This window comes from Oenanthe melanoleuca, chromosome 9, assembly GCF_029582105.1.
Source record: "Oenanthe melanoleuca isolate GR-GAL-2019-014 chromosome 9, OMel1.0, whole genome shotgun sequence".
NCBI classification, from domain to species: Eukaryota; Metazoa; Chordata; class Aves; order Passeriformes; family Muscicapidae; genus Oenanthe; species Oenanthe melanoleuca.
Window position 1 is genome coordinate 20,956,251 of NC_079343.1, and position 20,308 is coordinate 20,976,558.

At 40.2% G+C, this 20,308-nt stretch overlaps 1 protein-coding gene across 5 annotated transcripts in view; it reads left to right on the forward strand.

Moving 5' to 3' along the window:
- The window catches only part of ABCC5 (ATP binding cassette subfamily C member 5), a 66,129-nt gene extending 48,080 nt beyond the window's left edge, over positions 1-18,049 (forward strand). For all 5 annotated transcript variants that reach the window (XM_056499342.1, XM_056499341.1, XM_056499344.1 and 2 more), the window contains 10 exons: positions 5,721-5,861; positions 6,500-6,651; positions 7,091-7,207; positions 8,361-8,596; positions 10,850-10,963; positions 11,976-12,088; positions 12,801-12,909; positions 14,288-14,515; positions 14,787-14,929; positions 15,602-18,049. In XM_056499342.1, the coding sequence (XP_056355317.1) occupies positions 5,721-5,861; positions 6,500-6,651; positions 7,091-7,207; positions 8,361-8,596; positions 10,850-10,963; positions 11,976-12,088; positions 12,801-12,909; positions 14,288-14,515; positions 14,787-14,929; positions 15,602-15,874 (1,626 nt within the window). In that variant the 3' untranslated portion in view covers positions 15,875-18,049. The remainder of the gene's footprint in view (positions 1-5,720; positions 5,862-6,499; positions 6,652-7,090; positions 7,208-8,360; positions 8,597-10,849; positions 10,964-11,975; positions 12,089-12,800; positions 12,910-14,287; positions 14,516-14,786; positions 14,930-15,601) is intronic.
- The last annotated feature ends 2,259 nt before the right edge of the window (positions 18,050-20,308 follow it).

A 20,308-nucleotide genomic window follows, 5' to 3' on the forward strand; every position in this document is an offset into this window, starting at 1 on the left:
ACACCCCTTTGGATGTAGTCACAGAGGTTCTTCCATGTCTGTGCATTAGCTTTCTTCATCAGTGAAATGCTTTGTTACTTCTGTAATTCCTTTTAAACTCTAGGTATTTAGAAGCACTTTATTCCCAGCCTTTTAGGTGCTGCTTGTCAGATCTTGTGTTTCTAAGAAGTTATGATAGTGAAAACATGAAGTTCCCTTTGAAACATCAGGTTTTTTTTACTGCTGTACAGTCTGTTCAGGTTGGAAATTAAACTGAGATGATTTTCATCACGTGGTTCATGAATCTATTTGAGAAAGAAATTTTTTTTGTAAGAGTTTTGCAAGTTTATTGCATCTGTCTTGCTTAGAGGAATTGTCTCTCAGCCCTCTCATTTGGTGTTGCCATTGCACTGGTCAAAATCAGTAAATGTGTGGATCTATTTGACTTTTACAATGTATTTAACGAGCAGGAATTTAACATAAAAGCTTCTTGCAAAACAACCCACAGGAAGTAAATAGTAGGCCTTTCCTCTTGATAGGAAAGTCTTGCTGATTAGTGTGTGTTTACTGAATGTTTCTCTAATTTTAATACTACATGGAAGATCACAAAAGTAATTTCATCCTTGGAATAATCTGGGTAGTCTTAATACATTGGCTCACTCAGAATAGTGAGTTCCACATGAAGATTTTTATTGACAGAAGTTTCCTGCGGTCATATGGTTACTTTTTAATGTTGTAATCCTTCCCCAGATGTGCAAAAATGAAGTAAGATTCTGGCACTTTTAAAGTTCAGATCCACTTGGATATTGTTCCTTTTCACCTCTGGGGTTCCTGGCTTTACTATTTCCTTGTACAGTACTCTGCCATGTAGCTCACAGTGTGTTCAGAAGATTCTGTTCATAGTTTTTCCCAGGTTTATGAAGAAACCTGTTTCTTTTGTGCATTCTCTGCCTTGTTTATGGCAAGAAGGCTTTAAAGCTAATTTGGCATTGCTGTGTGCTCTGTAATCGTTTTCAGTCTGGCTGAGCCACACCTCCCAAAGTACACGATAACATACTTTCCTCCTCTTGAACAAATTGTTTTATTTTAGGCTAGCCTGTGCTTTCCCCTGTGTTTTGCCAGCCCTGTTGCCAGAGGGGCAGCCTGTCCTGCCTAGTCTATGGAGAAATCATCTCAGTATGATTGGAATACTGATCTGGCTTTGGGAATGTGAAAACCACTGAAGGGTTCAGGGCACTGATGTGATGTTCATTTAGTCTCACCTTGTGTTAATGTGTTGTCTCCTTGGCCCCACACACAGTCCTATAGGATGCTGGAGGAGGACATTTCTTCCATTCCCTCTCTTGTTGTCTTGCTCCCCATGGATTAGAGGTGAACTACCTATTCTTTATACTGTTTTTGAAGTATTTATTGTACCTTTAAAAGCGTGTCCTGCTTCAGCTGAAGTGAAGCTGCCAAGATAATTGATGGTCACAACACTGGGGACATGCACTGCCCTTCCCAAGTGATACTGGAAAGCAGAAGCAGGCATTCTCACTGACATAAATCCTACCATGTTTGCTCACTCTCTATTGTAGGTTTTGGCTGGCAAAATATTTGTCCTCTAGTAGCACCTGTTGTAGCCCTTCATGTTCAGCATGCTGAACTATTTTGTTTGGATCCAAAGCAGTTTGGTGCTATTGTAGTGCTCTTTGTCATTGCTGTTTTTTGGCACAGCACTGCACTTTAACAGGGATGAGTAACCCATATGTGTATAAGGGTCAATTGCTTTATACTCATGTCTTGTAAATGATCTGGCAGTTCCTTTTCTCTGTCAGTGAGGCACAGATTTGTAGTGTCAGACCTCTCTTCTAAAAGTTTTATTTTCTTTGGCTGTTCTAGGAATTTATTCTCCTTAGGTGAGGGCTTATTTTCTGTGGGACATTTAGCATACTTGTGGGACCTATAAAACAGTAAATGCATGTTACAGTGCAGTGTGAATGTGTTGGCAGTAAGATCAGCAGCAGAGATAGCAGTGTTTAAAATTGGAAACCTGTTGTCTTGGTATACTTGCTTTGAGCCATCTGGACATATTATTTGACTGTCCCATTATTTCTCGTGTGGAGGAAGAAGCCAAGATCTTTGGGTGTTTGATGGACATTGAGAGACAGCTGAGAGATTAAATCTGCCTTTCACAGAGCATTCCAGTTCCCTGTGCTGTTAGGAAACCATATGCTCAGTACATCACCAGTTTCCATCAGAGGCAAGAATGTCACAATCATTGTATATGCCTCCTGGTATGGGCTGAAGGCACACAGTTTTCAAGTGTGTCAGGGATAGTAGTCCTGCTCTTCTTCTCCTTCTTCTCCCTCATCCCTTAATTCTTGATAATAGTCTTATGTGATATTTTCTTTTTTCCTTCCCTAGAGAGAAAAATCTACACCTATCTCTTGCCCACTGTGTCATTCCTGATTTGGCAGTGTGCTATTTTCTTTCCTTAAATGCAAATCCTCCTCTGGGTTCTGGTACAAAAAATTATAACATTTCCTTATCTTCAGGATTTAGCAGAAAGGACAGCCCTCTTTGCAGTCCTAGAAACTTCCCTGTAATTCCTTGGATTTGTCTTGATTCCTCAGTCCCCATAGAATGACTTGCTGCCACCCAGCTGTGCCTTGCTCCTGTCACGTGCTCTGCATCTCAGGTGTTTTGTTTACTTTGTCATCAGATAGAGCAGCTTGTTTGCCTAGAACAGAAGCTGTGGCTTTGCAGCTCTTCCTGCGACCTTCATCAATAATGCATGTAGAAACATGGAATGGTTTAAAATTAAAAGAGGCTTAGCTAATTGCCTTTGTAATTTGCCAGATTTGGGGAAAAGATTATGATCTTAGTCAATAAAAATTATACTCTTGGCAGGTGCCTTATAAAGTGTGAGCTTCTTTGCAGTATGTGGGCAGGGGAAAGCCTGGGCTGCCCAAAGCCTTTGTTCACCAGAGGAATCAAGCACGTCTTTTTAATTGAAATGCACCACAGAACGGCTTTAATGTGTGAAATAGCTTTCTTGTATACATGAAAAGCTAGATAAAAATGAAGAGCATGATGATTATGTCATGTGTATTTCCCAAGGGGAAGTGGAGGAGGATTTTGGATGTGGAGTAGGTGATACAGCCCCAAATACTGCTCTGTCCCTACGCTCCACCTGCCTCAGCAGTACCCTGAGCCTTGCACTCCTTTCTGGGATGCTGCTTATACTCTTTTCCCCGGTCCATAGCCCTGCCTCTGTCCAGCAGCATAGCCTGGTCTATTTATATTACAGATCTATTTATATTGTTTCAGGATAACTTTCATAATTGTTCCAAGTACGTCTGGAAAGCGAGACAGAGGCTTGCCATGTAGCTGCAGACATTAGAAAACAGGGGAAAAAATACTTCATCCTCTGCAAATATTTTCCCTCTTGGCTTGTGGGGATGGTGCATCGCTTAACTTCAACTAAATGTCAAATAAAGCAGGTCTGGTTGAAAACAAGTTGTCCTTAATTTATAGAGTTTATTGTAAACAAGAATCAACTCTTGGTTCCCCTTCCCTTCCTACTTATGTTTTCCTCCTGCACTTTTAGGGAGAACTTCCCCTTATCTCTCTGCTGTAAAGGCGTCGTCTGTCAGCCCTTTTTCCTTCCTACTCAAGTGTTGCAACTTAGGTGTGGTGGTGCCTTATCTCTCTGTTTTCTTTGTTAGCCTCTTCTGTCTCTCAAAAAGCAAAGGAAATAATTATTTTGAAGATGAGTCTCTTCATCAGGGCCAGCTGATACAGATTGGAATTCAGACTGTGATACAAGCACAAAGCCACTGATCAGAGGAGTGTTTTTAAAAGGCATTGGGGCAGATCTGTGAAATTTAATTTCTGAGCCTCTTCCCTGAATTATTAGAAAACTACTACCCTGTATTAAAATACATTACCTTCATATTTTTGTAAATATGTGTTCTGGGTGGAAGTTACTAGTTATTTGTGGGTAATGAGACATATGTCCTCAAATGCCTTCTAGAACAGCTGTCTCCAGTTCCATAACGTGGCATTGCAGAAATGATACTCATTGTGTGAAAAGCAGGTGTCCATGAGAAATGTAGCAGAAATCTGTAACTATGTAGGTGCCCCTGGGCTGTGACCCAGGGCTGTGGGCAGTGCTACACTGAAATGCTGCACATGGATGTAAACAGAAAGGGGTCCTCAGAAGTCCTGCTTTAAGCTTGTTACTGGCCCTACAGTCTTAAAATAGAAGAGGATAATCTTAAAACAAATTTCAAGAGATTAATTTTACTTCTTCATAAAGGGTTTTACTTTTGTAATTTCTCCCGCCTAAAAAACCCCAAACATTTGCCAGCAGAAGTGTGAGACTCCATGGGAATAACTGAAAGCTGCTGACTGTGTGTTTCCTGTCCTCACCTTTCACTGATCCCTGGGGGTGCTGCTGCAGTGGATGATTTGGGAGAGGAGCACACTGGCATCTGAGGGAAAAGGCCTAAAGGCAAGGGAAGAAGATATCAAAAAGTAACCTTATAGGACAGATAGAGAGAGAAAAAACTTTAACTTCCAAAAATTAGCTAGGAGACAGTGTTGTAATATGTTGTTAAAACATGAACAGACTTCATACCCAGACTTCTCTTCTGTGTTTCATTCCTACCCCTTGAGGACCAGAACTGAGCTAGTATTTGCACTAACTGCTGTTCCCTGATCTTAGATTTATTGGTTGCTTTGATCTAAGAGTTCAGCAGACTCAGAAGTTTTATTCCTTGGGCTTGACTGTTTCCAAGACTTCTAGCGGTTCCAATTTTATTGCAAATTTCACAATATTTTATATTTTCCATCAAAGTTCAGCTCCAGAGTTCTAGGGTTACAAGGAAATCCTTATTCAAAATTGCTCCTACACTTCAAAGTTGGAGGCAGGGAGCATGTGAAAGCACAAACTTTTGAAACAGAAAGAGCAAAAGGCAAATAATTGGACTTTTTCTTATTATTCTTAATCTGTTTTAATTATTTGCTGAGGGTCTGACTTATGATTTATTTGCTGTTTGGTACTGAAAATTGACGTGCTCAGTGGTGTGTTTTGTTGGCTTTTCTTTTGTGACCACCCAGAATCTCCTTATCCATTCTGTAAAAAGGGGCCTTCAGTGTCCTTGACCAGATGTTTCTTACTTATACCGACTTTTTTGCATAGTGTCAAAATGTTTGATGCTTTAGCCAGGAGGGCAGTGTCAGGGTCACAGATAATGTTGTGTACACTGTTCAGCTTCAGGGAATTGTGGATTTGGGTTTGTTTTGGGTGGTTTGTTTTGTTTTTTTTTTTTTTCTTTTCAGTTTATGTTACCTCACCCCTTCTATTCCTGTTCATATTGAGTTATAAACATGGAGATGTCCAGAGTACTCCCTTTGAGAAGAAGGTTGTTTGGATGTTTGTTAGGGGTTTATTAACCAAGCAAATTGATACAACAGAAATAGTGAGTAGTTGGAAGTCACTATGTTACATGTCACCACTCAGTGTTCAAAAAGTAAGAATTTTTTCTGAGCATTCCCAGCAAATAAACTGGAGTAGAAAAAAGTATTGTTATAGATGGAAATGTGCCCTGTGCTAGGTGTTCATCTGGGGAGCTGAACAGCTGAGGTGGTGCTTCTCCCCCACAATCCTCTTGATTTCACGTTTTGTTTTTGGCAGTTCATCCTTGTCATGTTCTTTTTTTCCCTCACCTCTTCTTCCCATCGTGTTTCAACAGATCTGGTGGCTGGATCCAGAGCTGACATACGGCAATGCCAAGCCCTTTGTCTTCACACAGGGACACTCGGTGTGTAACCGCTCCTTCTTCCCCTGCTTTGACACCCCTGCAGTGAAATGCACCTATTCAGCTACTGTCAAGGTAAGGGGTGCCTGGGAATGGTTCATGGAACTCTTAGTTACTGTTAATCTGTGAATGCATAGTTACTTCAGCTATTTTTAGCAGTTTACACCTGGTAAAAATACTGTGGTTCAGTGTTATAAAGAATACTGAATTTTTTAGGTTTAGTTCTGGTTCTTGGGCCAGAATTAGGGTAGTACCACAAAGGTTGCCTACCACTCTTGGGTCTCGCCTTCCTTCTACTTAATGCTGAAAGAGTAATTGTGAAACACAAATATGAGAGAGAATTTGGTTGGTCCCTTCCAGTAATGGTTATTGATGATAATACTCAGCTGTATTGTACCAATTTTTGGAAGTAAAAAGCTGAAGTCGTTTGTAATCTGCATCGAATAATGTTGCATTTTATATAGAGGAAATAATATGTGGGTGCTTTTGGGACAGCTGGCACATAGGAGGAATAATATCTTTGGTTGGTATGTTTTCATGTATGGGCAGATTGTGGTATAAAAACCTCACAAAAATCTTACATTTTTTGTTATGTAAATGATTGTTTGTAATGTACATCATCAGGCATAGATGAAAATGAATCAAAAATCTGCAGTTCAGTCATTCATCTGTGATTATCTGGTGAGTTGATCTGTATGATGTTGGTCTTCCAGGCTCCAGCAGGCATACAGGTGTTGATGAGTGCCACCCAGAGCTCCTACCTAGAAGAGGAAGGTGTTTATCAATTTTACATGGAATATCCAGTTCCTGCCTACCTAGTGGCCTTGGTGGCTGGAGACCTTATACATGCAGACATAGGTCCAAGGTAAGATTTGCAGTGAGTTCATTCTGCGTTTTATGTCTCTGTACAGTGCTTCATACTGTAAAGTAGTGAAGATATTGAATCATTGATAAGGGAGCAGTTGGGTTCCTGACCTGTGAGCACAGAGAGAGTTTGAAGTGTAGTTGGGTATAAAGAAATTCATGGCGCTGCACTGGCAAAGATGTGTTCCTCTTTCATAAAAGTTGCCTACTGTTCCCTGAAGTCATAACAGCTGCTTTCTAGTTGCCTTGTTGAAGGGATTTTTGGTTACTTCTTGCCATGCTCTATGGAGCGTTAGGCTAGGAGGGCCCAGGTCTGATGGGAGGTCTCCTTGCTCTGTTGCCATACATGGAAGTATGGTAAGCAGTCAGGCTATTTTTTTTTTCCTAAGAGATAATTCAGTTTGCTGAAGTATCACCTGATGTTTTCTGTTTTCTGACAGGAGCAGAGTGTGGGCAGAGCCTTGCCTGCTGCCAACAGCCATCAGCAAGCTTTCTGGCATTGTTGAACGCTGGTTGACTGCTGCAGAGAGTCTGTATGGCCCCTATATATGGGGAAGGTGAGTTTAATCAGTCTCCTGGGAATGTGCAATGGGAACAAAATAAAACAGTGTTGAGAAATGATCATACTTTCTCGCTATAGCAGGGCAAACTAGCAATTCAACTGGCAGCATTGTAGTAGTTGAAAACAGACTCTGGAGTTTTGTCTCCACAAGTGGCAGGGAGGACTATGGAGGTATGGAGGTGTTTTAGCTGGTTTACAGGGCAGAACAGGAGGTTTCTAAACAATGGAACTTTCCTGAGGAATGAGGTTTTTCATACTACAGTGTTTTGTAATGTAAGTCCAGCACTGGGCCAGACACCATTTAAAATGTATGATTGTTTTGTTTATCTCATTTATTTCTGCATTTATGGTGGCATGCCTGAGAATACTGAAAATCTCAGTACAGACTCATTGGGAATTCAGGTCCCCCAAACCAACATTAATAGTTCTTGAATGGCTTGACTATGTATTAAAAAAGAGTGGTTTTGAGAGAATATTTTCACTCTTTGGATGGGTGAAAATATTTACAAAGGTTTCCTATATTTCTTTGCTAAAGGTAAACAGGAAGATTGCCTTGCTGTTGATTTATAAAATACTGCTTGAAATAATCTGAGAACATGGCCCAGTGTGCCAGTGCTGATCACTGGTACTGAAATTTACAAAACAAATATTATTGTTGTGTTCTGAAACAGACAGATAAAAGTTATTTTGCTGACACTGCACGTGTAAGAAATCAGTTCATTCATTGACAGCTTCCTAGCCTCTCTCTTTCCTGGGATGCTCTGGAGACTCAACACTGTGTTACACTACTGTTCATAGTGTAAACAGTTTTTGTGGATCCCAGATACACGACTTGTGAGGAATTTTTGTTGTGCAGGGAGCACAGTGCTTCTGGGATGTGCTGCATCCACTGCACATCAAAAGACTGTAAAGTCTAAGTCCAAACTTAAGCAAGTCCTTGGCCAACAAAATAAATTGTGATCCTCTGATCAGAAGAATTAGGCACCACCGGTCTAGAAAGTTTGTTCCTGAAGGCACAAGAAGGTTTCAGAAGAGTGAGCTTTCCCTAAAGGAAGGAAAATGTTACTATGTCTTCTGGAAGGAAAAATGTTACTGTGTGTTTTCTAGCTGCAATTTACTCATCTCATTTCTCCTCTCCCTAATTTTAGATATGACATCGTTTTTCTTCCTCCATCCTTCCCTATTGTTGCCATGGAAAACCCATGCCTGACCTTCATCATCTCTTCCATTCTGGAGAGTGATGAGTTTTTGATCATTGATGTCATCCACGAAGTTGCCCACAGCTGGTTTGGGAACGCGGTCACCAACGCCACGTGGGAGGAGATGTGGCTGAGCGAGGGCCTGGCCACCTACGCGCAGCGCCGGATCACCACCGAGACCTATGGTACAGCTGCAGAAACCTCTCCCTGTGCTGCTCCTCACCACAGCTCACAGCTGCCTGCTTAGGGGATTGCCTTGGAAGCTCAGAAATCAGTAGGGAGCTGGTTTTCATTTAGGTTTTGTTTTATTTCTGGAATGCACACCCACACACAGCCCCAAACTTTGTGTTGAACATCCTGCGTATTTAGAGTTTGACATTTTTCAGTGGGCTCATTACCTGATATGGAACCAGGGGCTTTGAGTGAGGAGTGTTAGCATAATGCTGTGGGGACTTGGAACTACTGTTGGGTACCAGGAGGTGTTGATATGTCAGAGAAAGATGTAAGAAATCTCATCACAGTTATATTATGAAATAACTGTCCTCTGAACTCGTGCCCTTTTAATTCTGATCAGTCAGTAGCTACCTATTGTTAAAAAGAATGATGGCAGAAGCACTAAAAAAAATCACAGATTTATGTAGCTGTTTATGTGCTGGAGGCTTCCTGCAGGATTGTAAGCCCTGCCTTTGCTTGTGTCAGTGAATTTCACAGGTCAGTTTTTTGGTGCTGTCTTTAGAATACATAAGTAGTAGATTATTCCTCTTGCTTTTAAGTTTAATTGGCTTGTTGTTGAAGTGAATAATGGGAATGTATGCTTTTCTAGTTTGTCCAGTTATGTTCTTAAAAGCCAGTTCCATGTGTTTTCGTCATTGTAAACAATCTTAGAAAAGTTCCTAGAAATCTTGGCAGCAAAAATGTTTAGAAGAAAGCATTTGTTTTTATTTATGTACATTGTTTTTGGACATGAGCTGATGACAAGTTTAGGCAATTAAGTGCTCTGAGCATCTATGGAGATGCTACAATGCATATTATGTATCTTTGGAAGCTGTTTTATGTTGAGTAGTTCTCAGTGGGTAGTACTGTCCTAAGTCACAATATACATGGCAGTAATGTGAATAGGTGATATCAACCTGTTCATCATTTTAGTCTATTCTATCCAACATAGAACAAAATCCTTGCTGATTTTGGTCTGGTCTCTATAGCTGGTTGTTTCAAGGAGCATTTGCTGGGAAACTGAAAAATGTCTATCCCTGTGCAATTCTTTAGTAAGCTCTTTCTCCATTCTATTTTGTTTCCAAGACAAACCTCTGATCTAAATCTTACCATTTCTGACATAAGTTCTAGAGTATCTTCTGTTGGTAGTAAACAGGCATCTTTGCAATGATATTGTTTAGGGAAATGTGAGTCCACTGACTACAACTCCTCTTGGATCTTGCTTAATTCTCCTCTCTGTAGCTTGATGTAATTGCCCTTAACGCTAGTTATCCTAATTCTTGCTTTCCTCTGGGAAGCATGTCCACTTCTTTCTCTGCTCATACAGGTTCCCTTGTTAACTAAATGTATCCTGGTTCTTAATTTACGTTTGGCTCAGTAGGATTTGGGTGTTACATCGAGACTCTGAGGTTGTATCTATGTAACAAACCCTATCTTCAGGTTAAAAACTCAGCAAATAAGGTTAAAATGTTAATACTTATGGATGTTAAGTATCTTCTGAATCTAAAAATCCATTTTCTGCAGCTTCTAATGTCTGCAAGGGCAAAGGAAAGATCTCTTGACTTGGCAGTGTAATACAGCTGCTTTGGTTTGAAAGCGTGGAATGCTCTACATTGCAGTTAGGGAGAACAGGAGTAGCTTACCCATTCACAACTGTAAAAAGCCCTAATGAGAGGAAGGTGAAATACTTCGGGCAAAAAACAAGTAGGATGATGGAAAAACTTAAAAAATATGCACAGGATCTATAATAAAATAATCAAATCCAATCCTTTTCTCTTTCCACTCAAGAGGTGATATTTGCTTAGTAATATCCTTGGCATTGAGTATGGAATTGTTACCAGTGACAGTATGTTTTTGTAGCACTTGCTTGCCCCCTGTAAGTTACCTGTACAATACTTTTTTCAGTGCTGCTCTCCTTATCTTGCAAGAACTGATGAGATGAGGTCAAGGATGTAAACTTTAGCCTAGTTTTCATGCTGTTTTGTTTTTCAGTGTAGCCTGATGTGTGATCAGAGTACACTGGGCTAGGCTAGGCTCTGACTTCCATTATTAATTACAAGAGTGTTCTGCACTCAAGTTTCTCTGCCATTACATTACTGTGATTCTGTCTCACTGTTCTGTCTTTTGCACCTGCAGCAGCTTTTACTTTGTTCCTGTGCCAGTCCTGCACAGATTAGGTTTTCCTGATCATTTTTCCACAACTAACAAGTTACTTTCTGGGGTAGGAGCTGCCTTCACTTGTTTGGAGACTGCGTTCCGCCTCGATGCTCTCCATAGACAGATGAAGCTCCTTGGAGAAGACAACCCGGTCAGCAAGCTTCAGGTTAAACTGGAGCCAGGTATTGCTTTTGGCTGAAGCTGCTCTACACAAAATTATACACCATGATGAAATATTGACAAAAAATGACTAATATTTACATGTCCTTTATGGAAAAAATACAAAAAAACCCAGGTTTGTAAACCAGTCTAAAAATAAACAAAGAAGCTTTGCTTTCAAGCTTTTTTCAAGGTTGGAATAACTCATCTTTATAGATATTGTTCTGTGTAAGAACAGACTTATTGAGTAGAAAGAATGTGAAAATCTGCCTTGAAAGCTATGTGGGTTTGAAATTCTGAATATGTAATATAAAGGATTTTAAAATGGAAATATTTGGAAACATAATATAAAATCCTCTGCTATTCAATGTTCCTCTTTATGTGTTCATGTAAGAACTAAGTATGTATGTATTTAGCACGCAGATAAACAGGTATTTGCTCTAAGTTGAGCTGTGCAGAGGCTGTTTGGTTATTCCCTGAGCCAGATGCATGACTGCATCTGTCTCCTTCACTGGTAGTTCTCTAGTTCTGTGGTGGGTGAAAGTTGGGTGGTTGAAACAGTCTTCAAGTATCTAGATGATAAACAACCTAAAATGCAAGTGGAGATGATATTGGAGTCAAATGGAATGGAAAAGCATGTGTTGAAAGCCTCAAAAAAGGAGCAAGTGGTGATTACCTGATATTGATATCTTTGAAAATTTGTGGTATGGTGATTCCCAGAACCTGGCACTGAAAAAAAGAAAAAAGGATTTGTTTTCAAGTTCCAGATCTGTTTTCAGTGACCTCTAGTTTGAAGTGACTTATTCCATTGGGAGTTACTATTTACCTTACAATGATTGATTTAAAAAAAAATATATTATTTTCAGGCTGTGTCTTTGGACTGCATCTATTTAATTTGCTTCAGTAACTTAAATGTACTGACAACAAGCTTAGTTTTTTTTAAGTCACTATGTCTCACCTTAGTGATCTCTGGATAACTCAGGCTGGAAATCACTCTCCTCATTAGTTTCCTATCATGTTGTCTTCTCCTTTCAGGTGTAAATCCCAGTAATTTAATGAACCTCTTCACCTATGAGAAAGGCTACTGCTTTGTTTACTACCTGTCCCAGCTCTGTGGAGACCCCAGACACTTTGACTCCTTCCTAAGAGTGAGTGTAAATATGTCTTGTCTTGATTTAGAGCTAATTATTTATTGTTGTTGTTTGAGGTTTTTTTTCCCACAGATTCTTTCACTATGGCTAATTGTTAAGGGTAAAGTTGAGTACAAGTGTGTCAGAGGTGGAAAATGTTGTGAGCGTGTCTGCTGACCTACATGAATCTTTCTACAAGATTTCTGAGATTCTGAGCTTATGAGGTGTTAGATACAGTGTAGTAGTATATTTTTGTTATCTCTTGTTCTATGTTCCAAGTAATTAGAAGCTGTTCCAACACAGATTGCCTGTGACTGGAAAGATGTGACTTGATTCACTACTAAGAAGTGTTAACTTAGAGTTTTTTAACCAGGGTGACAAATGGTATGGGTTACTATATTGGGGCAGGTCGGTGCCTGAAAGCACACTTGCAAAACCTATAGAAAATTATCAGCTATTCCTTGTTCTGGAAAAGGAAATTGAGATTATGAAATGAAATACATGCTGCCAATGTATTTGCAGCTACTATTTTTTTCCTTGTTATGGTGCTTCTTTATTTAACTTGGTGAGGAGGGAGAATATCTTTCTTAATTTTTTTTAAACCTTCAAATAATTGTTCCTACTCTTACGTTTGTATTTTTTTGTTGTTGTTATTGTTGTGGCATGCAATGGTTCTACAAAAGGATGCTGTCTTGCTCTTAATCATAATTTGAACATTTTGCTATTTTAGGCCTACATTGAGAAGTATAAATTTACCAGCGTTGTGGCTCAAGATCTTCTGGATTCCTTCCTGAATTTTTTTCCAGAGCTGAAAGAGCAATGTGTTGAGAGCAAAGCAGGTAGGAGATTTACTAAGTTAGCTGTAAATACTGTAGAAAACCTGGATGGTAAATTTTGTGCTTGGCTTGGACGACACACAGGGAAATGCTAAGGCAAACAGAATAATTCGGCAACAACTATGTGTTCTTGACAGAATTTGTGGTTACTGCCTCTGTATTGGGGAATGAGAACCTCTGAAATTGCTGACAGTTTTGGCATTAGTTAGCTGAGTGTCTCTTGGTTAACTTTCTCATTAACTCCCCTTTCAGTCTGCAGCCAGTATAATCAGTGCTTGTGAGATTTACACATGCTTAAATGCAGAGAAAATGAACTTTGAAATGTCATCTATTTTAATAACAGAAAACATGCTTTGAGAACTGTAACTTCCCCAAGATCCTACCCATATAAAATCTCTTCCAGAATGTTTTACTTTATCATGTATTCCCTATTTGTAGCTGTTAGTGGATTTGTGGAAGGTCTGTGGCCTACCAGGTGCTTATTATCTCACTTTCTTAAAGAAATGAGACTCATGTTATCCTGCCATGTGTCCATCCCTGCAAGAAGCTATTGAACCCATAGGTCAGTTTAAACCAGACTAGCAGAGTACAGCTCTTAAGGATACTGGGTGCTTGCATGCTTTGTGGAGAGGAAACTGCCTGTGGAGAGGTGTACATGAAAGAGTTTACTGTGGGAAAAGCTGCAGCATGAGCTCAGTGTTCTGTGTTTTATTTGGCCTGCTGGTAGGCTAACAAGTTAACCACAGAATTTGCTAATTTTTACCTGGCTAATATTCAGGGGGTGCAGAAGATAGAAGTTTTAGTGTAGATGGTGTGGAACAGGAAGTATTGCCAAGGGTTAGGAAAGTACAGAGGTGGTAAAAGGTCAAGAGGAAGAGCTGGAAAGCAGGCTCTGCTGCTTGTGAAGAAACTTTTTTTTGTTATTAGTTGCATAAATAAATATAAATTATTTGGGTTTACTGGTGGATAGGAGGGGTTTAGTGAGCCATCTCACCTCCTTTTATTTTATAAAGTGGATTTTCTCCATATTTGCCAGTCTTCCTCAAAATTCTGAGAGAGAAATGCAGGCACGCAAATATTAGAGCATAAATTGAACATAGGTACTTGTCAGCCTGGCTACCTTAAGGGCATGTGTGTTTCTTGTACTTTCTGTACTGTTGAGTTCTAGAAAACTCACAGTGAGGTTTGGAGAGGTGTTGCTGGCACTCTTCCAGGTGTTCCATAGGCTATCCCAATGAGGCTGCTAAGACTATTGTGTCACTGTAACTATTGGTTGCTGTTAGAACCACTCTTAACTGTGCTAGAAGTGGTCCTGAACTTTGAGGCAGCCAAGCCACCTGCAGAGATCTCTGCTCCACATTTTTGGTGCTCCTTATTCCAGGACTGGAGTTTGAACGTTGGCTCAATGCTACAGGACCTCCGTTAGCTGAGCCAGACTTATCTCAGGGATCCAGTCTGACCAGACCAGTGGAGACACTCTTCAAACTCTGGACCACAGAGCCTCTGGACTCTGTTGCTGCTGCCAGCAGTGTTGACCTCACTAAATGGAGAACCTTCCAAACTGTGCTTTTCCTGGACAGATTGCTGGATGGATCACCACTGCCACATGGTGAGAGCTCTTACCAGGATAATAGAAAATTATCCCTGGAATAATTGATTGAATTCTAAAGATCCCTGCCTCTGGTTGGCTTTATAATTCTTGTAAAGTCAGGTTGATGTCCCAGGCCATGGCAGAGGAATTGAAAAAGGTGATCTTCCAAAGTTTTTCTCATCCCAGTGGATTTTATGATTCTATGATTTTATGAATTGTTATAATGCAATGACCCTCAAAATTGACAAATTAGTTCATAGATCTTTCTCTGTGTATGTGCTCTTTTCAGAGGTGATAAAAAAGCTCTCGGAATGTTACTCCTCTCAGCTGGACTCCATGAATGCAGAAATCCGTATCCGCTGGTTGCAGATTGTAGTCCGAAATGACTATTATCCAGACCTTTACAAAGTCCGTCGCTTCTTGGAAAACCAGGTACTAACTGCTGGATTAAAATCACTGCACCTCTCAGTGCATGAGACATGTGCATGAGACATGCGACGTGAAAGACCTTGGAACCTCTGCTTCCTGGCCAAGTGTAGCCCAGGTGTGTTGCGAAGGGGCTGAGCATGGCTCACCTGCTAGCGGTGGGGAGGAATGGGCAGATGTAATTTCAAATGCCTACAGATAATCTCTGCTTTTCTAGCCTGACTCAATACCCTTGTTCCAGCTCTGCCCCATGCATTTTATATATTGCTTTGTAGCAACCCTGGCTTTTCCAGACAAGTTTTGACACTACTAAATCATGTGATTGTTTGAATATTTACACTTCAAGCAAGGTTAGGGCTCATCGAGTTCTTTTTACTAGTTGTTATTGTGCAGGAGCAAAAGGTTAATGCATGTGTTCAGTGTGGCCTCTTCTATTTGGCCTTTAAAAATAGTTTTGTTATTTGTGGGTGTAGCTCAGTCTCAGAGAGCAGAATTTTTTTTTATTACCATTCATAAAAATACTTGCATCAGACTTAGAATAGACTCATCTGTCTTTTGAAGAAACATGTTGCTTGTCTCTAGTCTGAAGTTACTCAGGGCTGTTGGAGTGTAGCTGTAGAAGAGCTGAACTTCTTGACTTTTATTGTAGTGTTTTTATCTTGTTTTCCTTTTCTGTAGATGTCTCGGATGTACACAATTCCACTTTACGAGGACCTTTGCACTGGCACCCTCAAGTCTTTTGCCTTAGAAATTTTTTACCAGACCCAGAACCAGCTGCACCCCAATTTGCGGAAAACGATCCAACAGATCTTATCCCAGGGCTTGAATCCACTTCCTGCCATAGACACTACAGCAGTCACTACAGACACACCAGCAATGGTGCTTGAGGACAAAGTCTCAGAGGCCACAAATGGTGCCATTTCACTCAGGGATGTCAACGTGTCTGCTTAGATCACCAGTTCATGCCAGCCACAAAGCTTGAAAATGGGGACAGGAACAGAGGAAAGATACCAAGTGTTGCCTCCTTTCCTTCAGCCTTGCAGCTGCAGTGTGTTGTAACTGGATTTCTCTCCCAAAACACAACGCAAATGTGCCTTCAAGTTACCAGCATGTGATACTGCCAGGTTTCAGAGATCTCCGCCAGCTGTGTGATGAATATTTTGATTCAGTTTTTACTGGGCAGGGACTCCTGGGCTGTTGATTCTCCATGGAAAGTGGATAGTTCCCTTTCCTGAGGCTCTTCTGGATGGTTTCTCTGAATTTGTTGTTTGGGGGGGTGGGGGTAGAGGGGGGGTCTTTTCCTTATTATTTTTTTTCCTTTTTTTTTGTCTGAGGCCACTGAGGCATGTCCTATTTGCTGCGTGTATGTTGCTGGGGTGTGTGTATGTGTCAAGCTGTCATTGTCCTAATATTTGGGCTAAAGTTCTGCAAAGGAGAGACTCAGGAATTGTTAGTGGCAGCAAACATGTTTTCATGTTATGCTCCTTCCTGTGACAGAGGTATTGTGATTTGGGAGGAAGGAGGCTAATGCTTAAATGAGAAACTAATTTTAAATAGCTCCTGTTCCCCCCTGCCCATAGGTGGCTAAATAATAATAATAATAATGCTTTTTATATATATTAAAAGATATATAAAAAAGAACAGGGGAACATTATGATGGATTTGAAATCCTTCTGTAGTTAACCCTACTCTCAGTTTTCCCTTTGCACTCGATGGGACAAGCAATAAAAAAATGTGTAGGCTTGAATTTTCAAAAAAGTTAAAATTAGGTTCCCAAATACCATCAGTTCTGGTACTAGCTAGATGCCTAAATCTTTTTAACTGTTTTGACAAGTCTAGCTGCAACTTTTGCTAGTGTGTCAGGATGTGTGGCACATGCGTCAGATGCACCCTGTGTGTCTCCTGTTCTGTCCTTTTGGAGGAATTAACATGACCTGTAATTTTTTTAAGATCCCCAGCATACCTTGGCCTGTAAATCAGCCATGAAATTATCCATGATTTTACCACTATGATTACTATGATTTTACCACCTTGAATAACGTTTGTCTGAATAACAGTTGCCCTGTCATACAATAGTCTGAGGAAGCACCATCTTTCTTCATGTGAAACTTTTAAGTCCGGCTTTACCCAAGTCTGTTTTCTGACTTATGGTGGGAATAAGGTGCCATTTCATTTCCCTGGCATGCTGTTTCTCTGGATCACTGGCCAGCCATGCAGGATGGGAAGACACTGTCTTCTCTCTGTGCTGTTTGGTCTCAGGAAGCAGAGGGCAAAGTGTCCTGAGGTATTGCAGAGTACAGGCGATGGTTCTTAGACTCTGTGCCACAAACTTTTGAACATGTGGGTACGCATGTGCTCTCTATGAGCTCCCACAAGGCATCTCTGAGCTGATGCACCACCAGGATACTATGAACAAAAGGCAAAACATTTGGAAAAAGCTCAGCTAACAGAGATACGAGAGAGGAATTGTTATATGCTTCAGGGCAAATTTTAGCTCTGCTATGGGGATCTGCATAGACAGGAAGAGGAGGAAATTTGGGAGGGTTTTTTTTCCTTCACCAAAAGTATCTGTTTACACCCATGTGTGGATGGGGACTTAGGTGCTGTTACTGAATCTGCATTTTCTGGCTTTAAATTAATTTGGACTTCACCATAGCCTTAGCCTGGGCTGAACTGGGATAAAGCAATAATAAACTCAGGCCTCTGTAGTGCTTCATTAGTTTTAAAAATGGGCCATCAGCATTTTTGGGCTTCAGAACTCCAAGCTCTGCTCTTTGCTCCTTGAATGGGATTATCTTTTAAATTCTGTTTTGTTTTCCCAGAAAGGATGGAGAATGATGTTTTCTACACAAATCTCTTTCCTTTTCATTTGTTGTTCTATTGAAAGAGATTTGTACAAGCTGACTTTACACTTCCGGAGTTGCCGCTGTTGGTGCTGTCTCCTGGACCCCACTGCCAGCAGCAGCAGCCTGCTCAAGACCAGGAACCACTAGCATTTTTTGGAATCACGAGCCTCTGTTTTAACACATTTTATTTAGTGGGAGAACGTTTGTGACCCTGGTGGGAATTTTTCATTTACATGGATGCCTTATGATGATTGTCAAATTAAACTAAGCTTTGTGACAAGTTCAGCTTTTTGGGCAGTTTTTTGCCGTCCCTGCTCTAGCTGTGTGGAAGAGCTAACTTGGTACATTGTCTTTGTTTTGTCCTTTTCTGGGGTGTAGCATAGAGGGAGTTTGGAAGCTCTTTCAAAGCTGCACAGGAAGGTGCTGGAGAGGTGGCAAAAGCAAATGATCAAAAGTAAATATCTGTTGTTACCAGAACTGACTGAAATACGTCAGATCAGCTCTGTGTTTGCATAGATACCCATCAGAGCAAGGAAATGTTGGCTGAACTGAACAGACTGTTTCCTGGTTAAAGAACACAAGATGTAAATTAGTGTTTCTGCTCTCATCTCTGTGAGATCCCATCAAATGGCTTTTTACCTTTTGTTTTCTGAAACACGGAAGCAGAACAAGATTTTTGAAACTATTCCATGCATCCTCCTCCAGGTACTTCTCTTTCTGCTGTGAGTGAGAAGTGCATTTTTTATTTTGTAGAGACAAAAAATTGGCAGCAAGTTTGTGGAGATAAGCCTTCCTTACTTGCTGTCTTGATTTGTAGTAGACTTTACACTGACAGGCAAATTAGACTGTGATTAAATATAAACTATTTGCCTTATCTTTGGTACATTCATTTCTGATCTGTTTAAGTCAGATTGGACATCAAATCAGTTTTATTCAAACAGATGCCAAGAATCAGGTTATCTTTTTTATTTTGAAAATGAAAACTATCACTTTATTTCATTGCAGCTTTGAGAAGAGCAACAGAGGCTCTAGAAATATGACTTGTGGGAAAGCTCTGAAGAGCCAAACCATTTTATAAACCGGAATATTTCTGACTTAATTTTTTAGCATTTCATTGCCACATTGGTTGATACATTCAGTATAATTCTTGTTAGCTACAGTGTACTCTGTTAAGCTTGTATCAGTAATTTTGGTGTCATGTTATATCGCAACATTTTAACCACATGTTCCATCAAGCAAGAACAATTCTATCAAGTATCCCAAACGTTCCGCTTCAACCAGAACTCTCTCAGCGTCTCACACTGCAGTGTCCTTGGCCATTGCCTTTTTCAGATAACATAGGACCTTCTGTACATCTAAGATCATGTGCTGCACAATTCACTTAGGTCAAGCACACTTCTTGTTCTCCCTGTTTATTCAAAGATATAACAGCACAGTACAGTCAACACACTAAAATCACATCACACTTCTTTTCACTCGTTTTACTGTAGATTGATAAATCTGAAAGCCACTTTGACCATAATATTAGACTTGGTGTATAAGAGAAACCGTACTAGAAATCACTGTGTGAGATTTTTCAAGCCACTGTCCTCTGTGACACAGGATTGTTGTCAGTTGTGAGGACACAGTTTGACACTGATCTTGTTGAAGTCCCAAGTAAATTGGTTTAGCCGTTGATTACATGCATTCCTGAAATGCATACCTAATGTCTACTTTGGATTTGTCTACTTTTATCTTCCAGCTCTGGAAACTACTGCTTTGTTTGTTAAACTACTCACTCACATATAAACTACTTACCTCTTTCTCATGTAAGTACTTTTTAATTCTTAAAGAAAACAGATTGATTGGTCTATTGCTGCAAGATATCTTCCACAACTTTGTATATTGATTTAGCTTGGATGAGCATGATGTTTCAATATCTTTTCAAAGTGGAAATTGCACACTGTTTCTCAAAAATTACCTCAATTGCTGCTGTATATTCCACACCAACTTTAAAAGAATTTTTTATTAATATTGTCTATTCATTCTGTTTTTTCCATTAATAACAGTAGTAATTTGGGCATCTGTTAGCATATGTCTTACCTGGACATGACAATCTTTAAAAAAGATAAAGGAGGAAAGAGAAAAGCTATCTGGAGGTGACTTTTCACTCTATACAGAGGGATTCTAGCTAGTTGCAATAAATGACTGAGCCTGTGTGAACACTTCCCTTCGGTCCTCTTCCTGCATGTACCTTCTGCACTGGAAAACTCAAGTCTTAGACCTCTTGATTTATTGTCCAGAGAACTATGATTATGTTCAACATAATATGCTCTGTGTCCAACAAGGAAAGTGTTCTAATATACTAGAGAAAAGTCTTTCTCTAAAAATGGAATGGCATTATGGGGTTTGCAGAGCATTAGACCCTTTTCCAAAATCATATTTACTGAGGTGCAGCATCCTGTGGACTGTGGTAGCCAGACTGAAATTTGGAGCTGTGCTCTACCTCTGTGTGTGCCTGAGGTAATGAGAGATGTCTATACCCACTCCAAAATCTCCC